A 16,598-nucleotide genomic window follows, 5' to 3' on the forward strand; every position below is an offset into this window, starting at 1 on the left:
TGACACAGCCATGCAAGGACATCTTTTAAGACCCTGCTGTCCAAGGAAGTCACTGGAAATGGTCTGGTTTTATTTCCGTATCTTAGCAACTTTGGTCATCTCTGCAGGGCATGGTGAAGTTTTTAAAGCAGAGTACAAACCAGAATAAGGTTTCTAAACTGCAGCAAAGAGGCTTGGTTTTATTCGTGTGTGCTAACTCCAAGCCAACTGTACCGAATGTTAGCATAATTATAATAAAGACAACTAACACTGCCTATGCACGAATGACCAAAGCTGCTGAATTGGAGACAGCAAAACTCATAAATGAATTCCTATTAGTATCCTACAAATAGGTGCTAGATGCTGCAAAGGGAACAGAGGATGAAGCCTGAAAGAAAAAGAAAGCCATAAACACAGGGAATACAGGGCAGGAATATAACATTCAGGAATAATATTAACATAATATTTAGGCCTATAGTCTCAGCATACAGTCTCAGGTACAGTCTCAGCAACTGAAATAGTCATGATTTTCATGATAGGCACAGAAAACAACGCACTGTAGAAAGGGGCTAAAGGGCAAGGGCTAAAGTTGTTTGCATGCAAAACGTTGTTCCTGTCAAGTGAAAGGGGCAGCATGGGGGAAGGAAAATATCTTAAATGAGAAACAGGATATAAGATGAGGACGGGCCAAGAAGGACCGCAAAAGTACAGACAAGTATTTAATGTGATAGAGAAGAAAAAACCAAACGAGAGGAAGCTTCTGAATGGATATGATTTGGGCAAAAGTCAGTGTTCATCAAGGCCAAGAGAAAAGGATGTTGCGTTAATCGAGACATGATGAGATAACAACTTGGACAAGAGTTTCAGCTGTGAGGAAGAAAAGGTTGAAATCTTATGTCTGAAATCACTTAGGACAGGAACAGGAAAACAGGAAGATGTTTAGTGTTCAGAAATAGAAGGAAAAATCTCCATCCACCACCTGAACTGTATCAGCTGAGACAAGCCCTCCCGGGAGACTTTCCTTCCCCTCCCATATTGTACAGCTTCCTCCTTGAACTTTGCTTCCCTTCCCAGCTTTCTGTTATCATTTGGATGTCTATCTCTTCTGCAAAGGATCTGACCAAGGAAAACAGAGTGCTTGTAAATCCGCCTGCCTGAATGTGGTTTTTTGATGTCTGGAGCACACAGACACACTGCTGAAATTTACGGTTTCCAAGGAGAACTGAGAAAGGGAGAAATTTATGTTAGGAAAATGTGACTGTCATCTTCGTTTATCTCCCAGTTTTGTAATGGAAAACAGGCATTCTACAAACACATACACACAAAGCCCAGCATGAAATGTTTTATGAACTTCAGCGCGTTAACCAAGAACCGTTTCATAAAGACTGGTAATAATAGCATTAATAACATAATAAATCACACACCATGTGTAACATCCCATCTCCATCCACCTACTAGGGGAGAAGGCACCCCGTTGAGAAGCAAGGCAGCGGCATCTCTTTCCTCTTCCATCCTTCATTCTGTCTGTATCAATCAAAATACTTTGGATCCTTCAGACCAGCAGACTGACCACAAACACCCCCTGGTCCTTACTAAAGCTGTTGTGCATTACAGAGGCAGCAAATAGAACGTAGAGCTACACCACACTTACTGAGGATGCTTCAAATCCGCCTCAAGTCGACAGCTTCAGGAAAGCCCATCCTGAACACATGGATTACCTGGAACACTCAGCTCATTACATGAAGCAGACAGATTGCTAAAGCAACTTGAGCAATTAGCTGGAAGGAGTTAAGCCATTAAAAGACAAATGCTCAAATTTGTGTGTTGAAGAGTACAGACAGATTTGCATTCCCACTAAATGAGTGTGTTTTTCAGTCCTTGGCAGTTCATTTGGATTTATGAATTTACAGCAGGAAACAATACAGATTATGCTTCAGACAACCACAGTTTATTTCTTGAGACTACTTGCAAGCAAACCTGAAATATGCATTAAGATAAAAGAGTATCTATTTCATATGGTACCAACTAATCTGAATTCAAAGCTACCTCCGTTTCTGAAGCTTACACCAAACCATTTCAAAGTATTTATACCATTTTGCAAGCGTTTAGAGACAGGAAGCTTTTCTATACTCACCCTGGAGGAAGTGGTGGCATTACTGATATATGTCCTGCACTACATTAAGTGTGGCTGTGGAGTTATTTATGTGCTTTTCCTGACGACTTTTGACACAGGAGTTGATTGCAGTGCTGTATGATTATGTCTGCATCTCTGAATCTTTCTTTCTCAGCTGGAAAGTCTCAAGTTCCAAGCTGGGATTCCCTCTCCACCCCCTTCTCATGTACTTAACCCTCCTTCTGCTGGAAGTGTCTAGTAAACACCCACAAAATACTCTTAGGTACAAAAGACTACAGAGCAGCAGGAAGTGGGAAGGCAGCATTTTAGGAGGGGAAAAAAAGAACTTTCTTAGATGCTCTCTGCTTATGAACTCTGTGCTGTAAGAAATCTCTTTTTAATGATGATATTTTTAACTACGGACCCTTAGGAACAAATCCCAAGGGATTCAGGATTTCAAATTATGGGGTTTTGTTGTTGTTCTGCTTTGATTTTAAACTGTGTTTAATTTTTTTTCTTATGATCTTTATCAGCCCATCCCTCCTCCCTGGGTTCCCAGACCACCTATGGACAGAAGCATTGCTCACTAGTAAGGCTATTGCTGTCAGCTACAAACAAGCATCTGTGCACACCTATCACTTTTCTGTTTCACTGGTCACAACCCAGCCAAACGCGCTTGTAGCCCAACTCAACACTCGTAGCTGAGAGCTACAAAGCAGATGAGAACTTGTGCTCAGTTCTGTGGACAGTTGTGTGGGATGAAATAGCTGCCACTGTCATCTGGTTTCTGAGCCACGGGTTTCCCATGGGACAGTCGTGTCACACAGCCACTAGCCATTCTGCATCATCTTGCTCAGATTTGTGCAGATCAACAGCAAGACAAGCAGCACCCTACAGCAGCGCTCAGACTGCTCTCAAGGTCTGGAGCAAACCTAGCACACATAGGTGACTACAGCAGCTATAAAAGCTCGCACACCGGACTTTTGATTTACTCACCAGAGCCAGCACTTCTGATGCACCACAGCCTCCACTGCCACCATGAACTTCTCTGAACAAAGTAAAGGACACGAACTCAGAATGGAAACTAAAAGCTATATAACCTGCCTGTGATGAAACGTGGGCTGTTGGTAACTGAAACCCACAGAAAGGTGGCCTGTGGGTACTGCTGGAGCCAGCATATGCAGCCACTTTGGGACGCACTGGTGCAGTGGGAGCTGTTGCTGTACCTGTGAAAGACATGAGGTTGCTCTGGGCTTTTTTCAGCATGTTGATAAACTTAATTTCGGACTTTATTTTAGTGGCAGCTGAGTTTTTTTAAGAGATCCCAAACCAGGATAACAAACTAGTGGTGGGTTTGGTGTATCTGGATGCTTTAGTGCCAATCTCACTGACATAGCTGCAATGTGGAAGTAAGAAAAGTGCTCAAGATACAGAATGGAAACTCACACAAAGACTTTAGTTAATTGAAGCTGAAACCATAGAGAATGGGACTGGAAAAGACTCATAAACTATGGAAATAAGCACCCAAGATTTAGACCCTTCCTGCCCAAACTGAAGAGTTCTTCACTGGTGTTTTTCTTCCCCAAGAGCAACACTCCGACCAAGGACTCTTAAATCTTACCCTTCATTTGCCCAAAGCTACTAAGATTTAGTGACTCAGAGCCAAAAGCCTGCAGGCACAAGAGAGCTCAAATCCAAGCTCATCCTTCTATGAGGCTCATTTCTGTACAGCACAGACGGATCCATACTGTGAATCAGATGGCAGGTAAAAACCAAACTAAAAGCCAAATCGCACACAGAAAACCTTCCTCAAAATGTTCAGCCACTTGCTATCTAGGAAGCTTTATCAGTGCCAAGTGTGTTGAATTTGCTCAAAGAGAGGGATTGGCATGGAAAACTGTCAGCCTGTGCAAAGACATTGTCAGAAGTCAAAGTTTCTCATTGGAATATTCCTACAAAAGATGATTTTCTGGTAGAAATGATTAATACCTTCCATCCTCTACAAAATGTGAAACAAAAGGAAAAAAGTCTTTTCTCTAACACTAAGGTGCATTCAGACTTTTGCCACACAGGAAAATTTCCATGAAAACATGGGAAAATTCTGAAACACAACACACCAGAGAAACTCCCCAGTTTCATGGTAAGGGTCAATTTAGAGGAATTTCAGGCAGAACCCCAAACAGATATAACCCTCCCCTGCCTCCCCCCAACTACTTAAAAACATAGTAAGGTATAAAAAATAATAATAACGAAAATCAAAAGAAAACCCCAAACCTCTGCCCTCCACCTTGCCCATGCCTACCTCTAAAGCTGCTGTTCCTTGGGTAAAAGTAGGGTATTTTTGTCACTACCGTATTTCAGAAAATGAAGAACTTCTCAGTGTGAACCACCTCCCTGGGCTGCACATTTAACTGCCGAAAGGAGCAAAAGGCAACCTGAATGAAAGAGGAAGGGATTCAAAACAAATCAACAAACTGTTTCTCATCTTTTCCTTGTTCCTCACGCCTCCTCTTTTATGAATATTTTGGGGGTTTTATTTCTCCTCTGGTTTTGCTGAAAAGAGCAGGGAGCCCATTAGAGCTGGGGGATTAAGAGAGTTGAAATAGGATTGAGTAATAAAATTGCTGTTAAATAACACCAATTATGCAAGGCAGATGGCCCCAGCCGAGAGCACGGCGTTTCCCACATGCCGGGACAGGAAGCAAAACGGAGTCCGTTTTGCTTTAGGAAAAGCATATCATTTGTGTCTGATTGAATCATACCAATTTGTGATTATTACAGAGGAGCTGCCCTAAGAGGGTTATGACACCGGGAGATGGAAGCAGGCATTTTAGGGAGGAAAGGCATCAAATGACAAGTTTGGCTGCTGTTTAACCCCTACTGGAAGCACAATTATCAGTGCAATTCACTGGACCAGCTACTTGTGTGCTCACCTGGGTGCGTGCAAAAGAAGGTTTAATTTTTCTACCACATGTGAACAGCAGGGGAAAATCTGTTCAGTAAACTGAGAACGTTACTAATTAATGGCAGACAATTTCCAACCGTGGCAAATTCTGTAACTGTTAATTAAGCCAAGTTAAAGAGCTGCTTCCCTATGCACAAGGTAACGGCTGTAATGGCTTTATTATGCTCAATCCAATTCAGAATCACACAGACCAAGGGTTTCTCATTTATTTCTTTTAGATCAGGGGTAGCAAGCCAAGCTCCTCTGGTAAGATCAAAGCAGAAAAATGGATTTAGGGTTTTGCATAAGATTAAACATAAATGCTATGGAAAGGCAAGAGTAAAAAAAAATAATGCATCAAAAGGAAGCAAAAAGGGAGAGGTGACTTCCAGGACTAAAGTAGTAACAGATGAGCCAGTCCCATGGGAATCCAAGCAACAAGATAGCCATATATAAACATACACATATGTATACACATATACGTCAAGTAAGCTGGACTGCACCCTTCAACTAGTCAAACGGTGCTGGCCAGCTCCCAGTTTGTTTTCTGCTTTACTCAGAAAGTGAATGGTAAATTTAACATATAGAATCACAGAATGGTTTGGGTTGGAAAGGACCTTAAGATCATCCAGTTCCAACCCCCGCCATGGGCAGGGAGGCCTCACTACCCATGTCCATCATTCCTCTTCCTCCTCACTGCCCATCACGTCACCAAAACCTGGCCTTGAACACTGCCAGGAATGGAGCATCCAAAACTTCCTTGGGCAGTCTGTTCCAGTGCCTCACCACTCTCTCACAGTAAAGAACTTCTTCCTTATATCTAACCTAAATCTCCCCTATTATGTTTTAACCCATTACCCCTTTTTGTATCAATAAAGTTTAACAATTAGAAATTATTACATATACATACAGGAGGTTTGTTTTCCCCGCAGTAATAGCAAGAGAGAAAGTCCCTTTGGTTTCAGTGCAAGCAAACCCCAGTGCATCTAGAGAACAGAAATCCCAAAGATTCCTTAATAAAAACAGGGAATCAGTGTGGAAAACAGGGGTATTTATTATTTTCAATTAGATGTTCTGATCACAGTGAGGGCCCATGAGCAGTCTGTACTTACTGCTGGCATCACAGCACACAGCATGGGGAGAATGTCATGCTAATCTCTGCTTTCCACCCAGGCTTTTTTTGATCTGTTTCACAACCAGATTAACCTTCTTTAACTAGTATGAAAAAATGTGAAATAAAATACTTACTGGAAGATTATATTACGTATAAACTCACGCTCAACACAAGCTGATGGACAGAGACAAAACGGACAGTTTACTTCAACATTCAAAACCACAGTATAACCTGAGGGACCAGAAGTACAAAACTGTTCCCAGCCTGCCGGTTAATTAAAAATATTCATACTGATGAATAAATAAACCTTAAAATATAATTTTCTGCTTCAAATATAAAATTTTTATTAAAGGACATTTTTCCTTTGCAATATGTGAATTTAGAAAAATTGAATAGGAAACAAACATGAGAATTCACTTAAGCTTAAAACGAGGCAAACAAAGGAGAGGTTCGTTCTTGAATTAAACTTCGCATGTGAAGTTGTAGATGTGGAAAAATAGGTTTTCATCCAGTTCCATTCGATTTATCCCACTAAAGAACAAAGCGTGATTATAAACCCCTTGGCACCTTTTGAAAGAAGAGGAGTGTTAACCCTTTGCCCCAGCCACGCTGCACGTGGGCAATGGTATCCCACACACATCAGCTCTGACTTCAGCTCTGCAGAACTCCTCTTGCGTTCACGTGCTCTGTGGCTTCTTACTCCTGTTTTTGTGGGGTATAAAACAACTTCTGCATATGTCAAACCTCATTCAGCAGAAAAATGAAGCATGTCCACTTGTACCACTGCATTAAAAAAGCAATCTCAGTTTACCCCAAACACCACTCTCTAACTGAATGACTTTCTTATTCCCAGCTTCATTGAAGGAAATGAGGTTTGACTGTTGAGTACTCATCTAAATCAGCAGAGCTTGTAGAAGTGCTTTGGTATTGCAGTGAATGAAACGAACATTCTTATTTCTGATAATGGGAAACAGTTTTTGTTGAATTATATAGTTACAGCTCTAAATTTTCAGTACTTAGATTATTAGGAATTCAGAAAGAATACTGACTGCCAACAGAAGTTTCTGCAGAGTGAGATTCTCCAGTGATTTTGGGTTGGGTTTGTGGGGGGGATATTGGTTTTCTAACAGGAAACTCCATAGCAGTTGTCTGAAGTGGATAATAAAGTACAGGGCTACCAGAACATACCCAATTGCATGCCAGGATCTCCACGACAGAGACTAGCACTAGAGCAACATTTTGGTCAGCATTCCTTGCTTTATAGGCAAGCTGTCAATACTGAAATGCTTAAAAATGCAGCTAATGAAGGCATTCCAGTCTATTTGGGTCACAGAAGGGTGCTCATTTTTATAGGTTTGTTTTGCAAGACAAAATATGTAAAACTAATGAGGAATGAAAGAAAAACAGAAAAGAACCCAGATCCGTCACATTTTTAGACCAATTTCTAGTTGTACAATCCATCAAACCATGATATTTTTATTAGTTTTTGCATCAGGACCATAGAAGCCCTTAAGAATTCATGAGACGGATGCTCTTTCAGGTGGGATTCAAGATTAAATGATCTGAAAAGTCATTCCTATGGTATTGTAGTGACTGCACAGCCATAACAACCTCTCAAGAATTTTAGTACAACATCAAGATAAATGTTGAGGCTGGCTCAATGTCCTGGCTATAGTGAACTTAACTTAGTATCAAAAATAACCAAGGGAGACAAGCAGGGTAAGCAGAGGCTCTCCTACCCTGAAGCCCACATGCCTAAACATTACTACACAAAACAAAATCAAACCCATGAAAACAGTATTCTGCAGTTCACAAGATGAATTACAAATAAAATATGCAGCTGATCCTAGCCTAACCTTACGAGAAACGTTCCCTCTGAAGACTCTTGGTCATATGTTCTCAATCTCTGCCTCTTGGACAAAAGCAGCATGAGGAGAAAGAGAACTGTTAAAAACAAGGATGTCAGAAGTTTTGCTGAGGTGAAAAAAGAACCTTACTATTGAAAAGTCAGAGGCTGTGCGTAACAGAAGGAGACATAATGAGAATGCATTTCTAGCTGACCTACCGAACACAGTAGGTCTTCAAACGCAGAACTGCATCCATGCTGAAACACCACCAACCTATCTGAACAGAGAGCTAGGCAAAGCCTTCAGTACCTGTGCAAGATTTTTAGTCGTTGAGTTATAATTACTTTTAGGATTTCTTATTGTTATGTTGATATGTTATTGTTACGATAAATCTCTGTACGAACATACTCTTCACACTTGGCACAGAACCTCACAGCCTTTTCACAGTCACAAGCATTTCCTAGAAGGGAAATAATTCCTGAATTACTCTGCTTGGGAATGACTTATTTGTAAGTGACACACCCTGTGATGTCTAGAAAACACATAAAACATTCCTGAAGACATTTCCTCCCTGGGCAAGGACATAAATCCTCCAAAAAGGGAAGAGGGATGGGAATTACTCATAGGAATAACCTGGCTCAGTGTTGAAGTCTCTTTTCTTTGAAGTATAAACACAGTGTGACACAGCTTAGACTAATGTAAACACTGGCGAAACACTAAGAAACACATCTTGAGGGACATGCAGTCTTAACATCTGAATGCAGCAGGCCTCACTATGCTGCTCTCCTTACCTATTTTAATTGATTTGTACACTCCCCATTCCACACTGGTGAAGTGGATTTAATTTTCTTGAAATCTAGTGAATGCTACTTCATGGCTTGATATGTCTTTACCATCACTTTTAGCAGAAGAGACTTGCACATGTATCAGTCTAGTGGCTAAAGGAAACCTCTCCTGAACTCAATTTCATATTGTACCTGAGCTGAAAAATGCAAAGAGGAGAATTCTTAGTTGCACCATAAACCAAAGATAGATTACTTATAGTTTAAAGACGTGCTCCCCTTGAAAGCAGAAGATGTTCAGGATGCACAAGGAAAGCTGAGTAAGAGTACAGCTTTCTGAAGAAGACAAGAATGCCAATATGGCCAATATGAATATAGCAAGAGAGTGCTTTGCAGTGGTAGCATTGCCATCCCAGCTTTCTCACTGTCATTTCTAAGTGATAAATTATTATTAAGCAGCCATGCTAAAATGTACAGGCCTTGCTTTATTTTTAGGCTTTGATTTGGATGCCAAGCTCTTCAAACATCACCCAGTCTGAGAACCACTATTAAAAAAAGAAACTGAAGAGGAGCCAAATTCTTGGCCTGCTGCAAACATTGTACTCAATAAGCTGTGGTTCAGTTGGCATTGTACTTGTGCGTCAAGAAATATCCTAGAGAGAAGGAGGAATTTACACAAAGCGTAACACTTACCAGGGACATTCCCCAAAATTGGGTGTACTTAACCCTTCCTTTCATAAAAAAAATAAGTAAATGTTATTTGAATTCAGTGATATAAAATTTGTGGCTGTGCCCCTCTGATTAATATATTAAATGCATTATGAGCCATATATTGACAATAACCACACAGCAAGTCTGCTGAAAAACAAAATACAAAGCAACACCTCCCCCAGTAAACTGTATTTTCCTGAAGCACACCATTAAGATAATCAGGCTCTAGCAAATGTGCACCCTTTCAACTGAAGCTTAGCAAAGGGGGCTGGAACTAGATGATCTTTAGGTCCTTTCCAACCCTAACTATTCTATGATTCTATGATAAATACGAAAATGTTGCTTTCTTCAAACTGACATGAAGTTTTCTATAAGTTTCAGTGATAGGTATCAGACTGTTGCAGCCCAGCTTTTTACAGGTGAATCCCAAACTGAGGTATTGACACAAATGGCTGGACAAAGGAGGAACAAAAATGGATAGCTCAGAAGAATTGGTCACATTAAAAAAAAAATAATAATAATAATAAATTCATTGTATAAAATAGGATTTGCAGACTCAAAAGCTTAACTATCACATTTTTAGATAGTAACGTGATCTAAGATAGGTATCTTCCTTATACACTTAAATCTTACTTCTCAGTTTGACAGCAAAGCTTGCCAGATAGCATCTATCTTCAAACACTCCAGAGCTAAACTTACAGCACAGTCCAGTCAAACCATATTCATTCCTAAGGCAGACAGCAACTTAGAGCTGCACTATTCATAAATACACATTTATTTCTCATTAAAAATGCATAATTACAGCATTTTAAAGCCTTTTCCCCTAGAAAAGTAGTTAAGCAACAGTACAAACAAAATTGTTAGTCTCCTGCAAATACAGTTTTCATTACACTGAACAGAAAACACCAGCAAAAGGCTAATACTTGCAGTTATGGAATTTTTCTTTTTTTAAATATTTTCCATTTTTGTTATAAACACCATAGCAAATAAAAAAAGCTGTTTAAACAGTGAAAAATATTTCAGCTCTTGATCTCCTATATGTGGTAAAGCAAGTATTGCAAGGCAGCAATACACTAAAGATATCTGCAGACATTCAAATGGTGTATTTCACAGAAGAAATGAACAGGATTAAACACTGATTTAGTCTCACAGTTTTGATTCATTAGATTTCTTTCTTTCTTTCTAAAAGACTTTTTCCCCTCTTTAAGTGTACCTAAGGGCAGGCCATTCATCTCTTCTGAAGGCCAGATTCTCAACTGATGCAGTGATGTAGCTCCAATTCAAGTAAATGGGTCTCATTTATTCCAGGTGAGGACAACCAGATCATCAGAACTCTGCAATTCGCAGGACATATTCGAGGTGTGGCCATTAGTCTAAAGGGCATTTCTATTCTCTTGTCGTTGCACGAAGATGAGATCACTTAACTTCTGGCTGTGGATCACCCACATTTCAAAAGTTAATGCAGCTTTTCACAGTTCTCTTATTGGATTTGGATTGCTCCATGTTCTATCTGCATTTCTGGCTGGATTGCTGATTGAAGGGTATCAGTGCCCTGCAAAAGGAAACATCAGTAAATCAATACAACAGTGCTTTCCACTGGTGTAGCCAAGGGAACGTGAACACCTTATAGCAACACAAAGTTCTTGTGTATACACCAGTGCAAAATCTGTATGGGTATCATCTCTGTGAGAGAACTGAAATGGGAATACACTTACAAAGGCACCAAAAATAACAAAGAATCCACACAAAGTCCACATAGACTACTGCCCTTCAGGCTGGAAAGAGAAGGCTGAAATAATAAAACCATGATAAAGATCTATAAAATCATGAGTGGCACAAAGAGAGCAAATAGAAAAAATTACACTCTCTCTTCCCAAAAAAAGACAAAGTTCCAAAAGGAAACAAAATAAAACTCGTGTGTGGCACAACATGCACCAAAGCTGCAGAAGGACTTGTCCCAGCAAGATTCACGTGCTGACAGCTTGGGGGTATGGAGTGTTATGGACAGAAGTTCACTATGGGTGACCATAGAAAAGACAGTAGGATGTTGCTGAGTGACAGAACCATTGTAGGTAAGGTGAGTAAAATTACCTGTTAGGCCTGTCCTTTGCATTTCACCAGCTGGTGCAGGATATGGTCTAAAACTGCTGTCTTTACCCACTGCAGTCTTTCTCTATTTTGTGTACAATTAGAGTAGTGCTACTATAGAGAACTTCTTAGATAAATTTCTTCCTACAGGCCTAATTCTATTCACTTCCCAAGCAGAAACAGTTCTCCGTGAAGGAATTTAAAGCAAATACAGTTGACTTCAGCTCTCAGAGGAAGTCTCCTTAAAAATCACATTACTGCCTACCAGAAGTCTGACAAGGCCGTGAAAGCATAATCCCATAGCGAACTGTCTTTTCGGCCAAGCTAGTTGGAGTAAGGAGAACTAGATTATGACACAAACCCCATCCTTAGAGCTGTAAGATGAATAGCATTTAAGAGCAGCTGTATTGGCTTGGATAAAGCCCATCACACCCAATAAGCCTTCCCCTGATAGCAACCAGTATCAGAAGCATAGATAAACTACAAGGAAAGGGCAAGCATTTAACAATATTTTCCCGTTCACTCCCACAGATTCCAGAGATCTGCCCTTGATGGATTTTCCCTCCATAAAAACATCTAATAGATGCTTTATGTAAAGCCTTGAACACAAAATAATTTCTGTGGCAGGAATTCCACTCTGAAAAAGTCTTACTTGAAGCCCTGCTTTATAGTCTCAAACTAGGATCTGCAGGATGAGCCACAACAACACAAGGGTGGAAACTCAACAAGTTTTCCCATCCTTTAGGTCTCACTCTACAGTCCCACCTTACTTATGGAAATGAAAACACTAGAGTTTCAAAATTAACGTTTAGCTCCTAAATTAACGTTTTGTTGTCAAATTATTTCCCTTCACTTCTCTGCCTTGTTGCCAGGAATTGCAAACAGGCACCAGATTTTTTTCCTGTTCAACTTCAGAAGTTATCTGGTATTTACTTAATTGTGCAACAAATTAGTGCCGAAGTGATGAATAATTCTATCAGATTACTAAATTTGATAGCAATTCAAGTGACCGAAGTTTTCAAGTGACCGAAGTTTTCTTTCCCATTAAACTACTGAAATACTGTAGTTATTAAATAATGATGACAACAGTATTGATGCATATTTATCCAACATTCAGACCAGAATTAGAAGACTGACCAAAGCGATCAGAAGCACGCTTTGGATTTGGAATTATGGTGGGGATTTTTTCCAAATCTAACAACATTTACTATCAGCATACAAATTTCAGCATAGAATTAATCCAAATTTCTAAATTTTGCAAGCTGCTCTAAGTAAGAATGCTATCGAGACATGAAAGCAAGCTTCAGCTGTGTTCAGAGAATGGACTTGTTTCAAATACCCTCACTCCAACCTTCAGCTTCCAAGTGCAACTGCTTCTAAAGGCACAGATTTCAAGAAAGAAGGTCAGAAAACTGATACCTTAAATAAGCTCACACTTTGGATGTTTCAAACATGGAATTTGCGTAGAACATAGCACCTCCACTTCTATAAGCTTTGATTGATAAAATAGATACAAAATCTTTGAGAACATCTCAGTACTTTGACATAAACCATATGAAAACAGATGAAAGTGTCACTACAGCCTCACTGAGAGGGCTTTCCCTTCAGGTGAGATCTTTCCTCTCAAATAAGTCATGTTTCTAAAATGATGCAGATCAATATACATACTTCTAGCCCCTGCAAAGGTATTGAACTATTTACATAACTCAGAATAATGCAAATATCACCTCAATATGTGTAATTTTAGCTCTCAAAAAAACTATTGAACTATTCATGTAACCAGAGTAACGCAAATACCAAGCTGGTTTCTCCAATTCATTAACAGATCCTTAGTTTTCAGTTTGTGTAAACTGAGGAAATATTTATGGCAAACTTATTTTTCACCTTGTCTGTTTTTCCTTTCACACTCTTCTTATTTCACTTTCCTTTTCTGCTTCTCTTCAGCTTTGTATAAATCTCTGTGGCTAACCGCAATACTAAAACCTATCACAGTACGAAGTGTCCCTGAAGAGAAAAGCGACTCCCCTGGTGGCTGCCAGTTGTATGGAAGATAGATGCCAATGAACTGTGCTTCGTAACCTCCTGTCCCCCTGTCAGAGGTGCTAGCAGAGAAGGGAGGACAGGCACAAGAAACAGACCTAGGAAAAAGTCTGTGGGAGGGAAATATGAGAGCTTCCCAGGCCTAGAGTGAGGACAGCAGCACAAGAAACACCTCTCACTATCTGATGCATATATGCTTTATTAACTGCATGGGACCAGCGGTACTCGAGGATTTGTAAGAAATAAGGCATGATCCCACTAACAACAGTCTTGTTGTCTAGGGTACTATTACAAATGACTGAGAGTAAAATATGGAGACTGTTAACGTAGAGGTTAATCTAGAAAAGATGGAAAATGCCTACCTAGGGCCCATCTATGTGGGAAGATCAGCATACACAAAACTAGAGTGTAATCTTACAGCACAGCATGCTCACACACCAGTTAGGCTGAACATGGAGCGTCGTTATTCTGAAAAGCATTTTGTAGAATCCAGGTGAGGAGCAGCTCAGAGAGTTTAGAGCTCCAGCTCCCCTCCTAGCACCAGCCGTTGCAGACAGCACATCAGCCATACACCTGTACACAACACAGCTACTGGGACACTGATGTGCTTTAATTTCATATACTGAACTGATCTGCAGATCGCGTTGTTCAGGGAAGAAGCACTGAGCACTTCAGCTTTGTGCACACAAAGTCTGGATGTAATTCCCTTGATTTCTTGTGCAATTTTTTATTTCCACCTCAAGAGACTCAATATCCAACATAAACATTTATAGCCAGATCAGATTTTACAAAACTGTGCAGGTATCAGACAAAAATCCACTCTAATATTTGCTGCTAAGGATACCATTATATTTTGGCTAGCAAGCAACAGCTTATTCTTCACAACCACTTGACATTCTCTAGTAAAGAAGCCCACTAAGTGGGGTTCAGATAAGAATGTGTAACCAGCTTCAGGAAACGTAACTGTCTTAAGTCAGCACTTTTGTGTTGTCACCAGTCATAGCTTCAAGATGATGAGGAGCTTTTTCTTGACTCAGATACATGAGTGCTCTTAAAAGGGAAAACAAAAAATAACTCCTCCACCATAAGTGAGAAGATCAAGTATTCACTTACAATTGCTAATATTCCGGCTTCTAAGGGAAATCCAGGCTGCTGATGAAAATAACTGGAAAACTGCTGTCAGAAAGGGAATAACATTTTTAAGAGAAACCTCAGTCTGAAAAATACTTTTTGGATAGGTTCCAAGCAAGTTTTTTGCCTTGTCCTTTAACATGGCTCTCAGCCTTCAAGGATGCAAAAAAACAATGATGACCAAAATAACTATTCTCTAGAGGCATTGAGCAAGAGAACTGAGGCAGCAATAGTGAAAGCCCATTTATACCTTTAACAAAATGATGTTTCTTATTATACATGTTTTAGGTTGGGTTTTTTTACTGTTTGGAAACAGGATCATAAACTCATTGGGATTGCAGTATTTGTGGGCAGATTTACAGTTCATCTGACAGGTTTCAATCAAGTGCATTCAGAGGGAGAAAAGACAACATATACATACTTGATTAGTTGCAGAGTGGTCTGTCACTGGTGTCAGCTGCACATACTGGACTTGGATATCACTCCCTTGGAGTGGGGACCCATCAACACCCCCTGAGGCAGGCTCAGCAGAAGCAACAGCTATCAGCTGAGCGCCCTGCAACACCTGCATAGAAAGCAATGGAGAAAGCAGCTTGTGAACAACCACAACCAGAAACGCGTGAAGAACCACCTAACTTGAACCAGATGCAAAATCAAAACCCGTGATAGAGAAACACAAGAAAACTTGTCTATCTGTAACAGTTGCTTTAAATCATGTGGGTTTCTGAGAAGACATGGTATGCACATGGAAAGATTCCCATATTGTATGCTCACCACATTTTGCCTTATGAGATTCATAAATTCTGTTTATGATTATTGCAATGACTAACTGGGACAGATTGCACAGGTTGCACTTAGAATGTGACACTATCAATAGCACACAGCAGCATCACTGAGTAATGCTTTTACTGCCACAGAAACAAGCACAGATCCAAGATACTCCTCCTCACAGCCAAAGGTATTTAACTTGTGACCATTTACTTCAGTAACATTTATATTCATGGAGATATATATATATCTATATCTATATATCTCCACGAAGGAGATATAAGAATTACTGCTAATTAATGCTTACTCTAAATATATCTGACTGGTGAAGACTGTAAGTCTGGCATAGCCTTTAAACATCAAAGAACAGCCCATCCATCCCAAAGTGCTTGCTTAAAAATGTCTTGTGATTAGACTAATTTAAATTTACTTCTTGAACCACAAATCACAATAAAATACATGTATGCATTTTATGGCACAATGACAAGTCCCTTCAGCTAAAATCTACATATTCCACTTTAATTACTATACGCTGCAAATGATGTATTTTTAAAATACGGTATTTGAATCACAGTGAACAAAAGACATCTTTCAAATGAAGGAGACAGAACAAAGAAGAAAACGAACATTCTTAACAAGGGTTTCTGCTAACAAAGTATGATTTCTCAGCTGATCTGCGGGTGGGTGGCCATGAAGGAGTGGGTAGACCAGAAATGCTCTAGGGAGTGTGGGAGGCAAAAAGAGGTCACCTCCATAAATGACCTTAGGGGTGTTGTCAGGGTTTTATAGAGATCTTGGGTGTTCTGAAATACAGTCAGCATCAAGCTGCAGAAGGATGCTACATTTTGTTTTTATAGGAGTAAGCAGAATTCTCTCATCCTACGATATTTGTTTTGGAATTATACAACACATACTGTTGGAACCATATTACAGTTTGCCCCATTGATTACCTGCAGGTCTTCAATGTATTTTTTCTCTTTTATTTCTCAATTATAAACTTCAGAACAACTGTAAGTGACTGAACAAGCCCATCATTCTCATATACAAAGTGTTTCACAACAAAGAAGCCTAAAATTTATAG

General features: G+C 39.8%; 1 protein-coding gene across 9 annotated transcripts in view; it reads right to left on the bottom strand.

Moving 5' to 3' along the window:
• The window catches only part of BANP (BTG3 associated nuclear protein), a 310,059-nt gene that overhangs the window by 145,776 nt on the left and 147,685 nt on the right, over positions 1-16,598 (bottom strand). For 4 of the 9 annotated variants that reach the window (XM_065662282.1, XM_065662285.1, XM_065662278.1 and 1 more), the window contains 3 exons: positions 15,171-15,314; positions 14,732-14,794; positions 10,248-11,042 (listed from right to left, as the gene is read on the bottom strand). The exons of 1 other annotated variant lie outside the window; for it this stretch is intronic. In XM_065662282.1, the coding sequence (XP_065518354.1) occupies positions 10,971-11,042; positions 14,732-14,794; positions 15,171-15,314 (279 nt within the window). In that variant the 3' untranslated portion in view covers positions 10,248-10,970. Of the gene's footprint in view, positions 1-10,247; positions 11,043-14,731; positions 14,795-15,170; positions 15,315-16,598 lie in introns of those variants that run through there. 4 more of the 9 variants (XM_065662283.1, XM_065662280.1, XM_065662281.1 and 1 more) reach the window with 2 other exon arrangements.

The sequence above is a fragment of the Lathamus discolor genome, chromosome Z (assembly GCF_037157495.1).
Source record: "Lathamus discolor isolate bLatDis1 chromosome Z, bLatDis1.hap1, whole genome shotgun sequence".
NCBI lineage: Eukaryota > Metazoa > Chordata > Aves > Psittaciformes > Psittacidae > Lathamus > Lathamus discolor.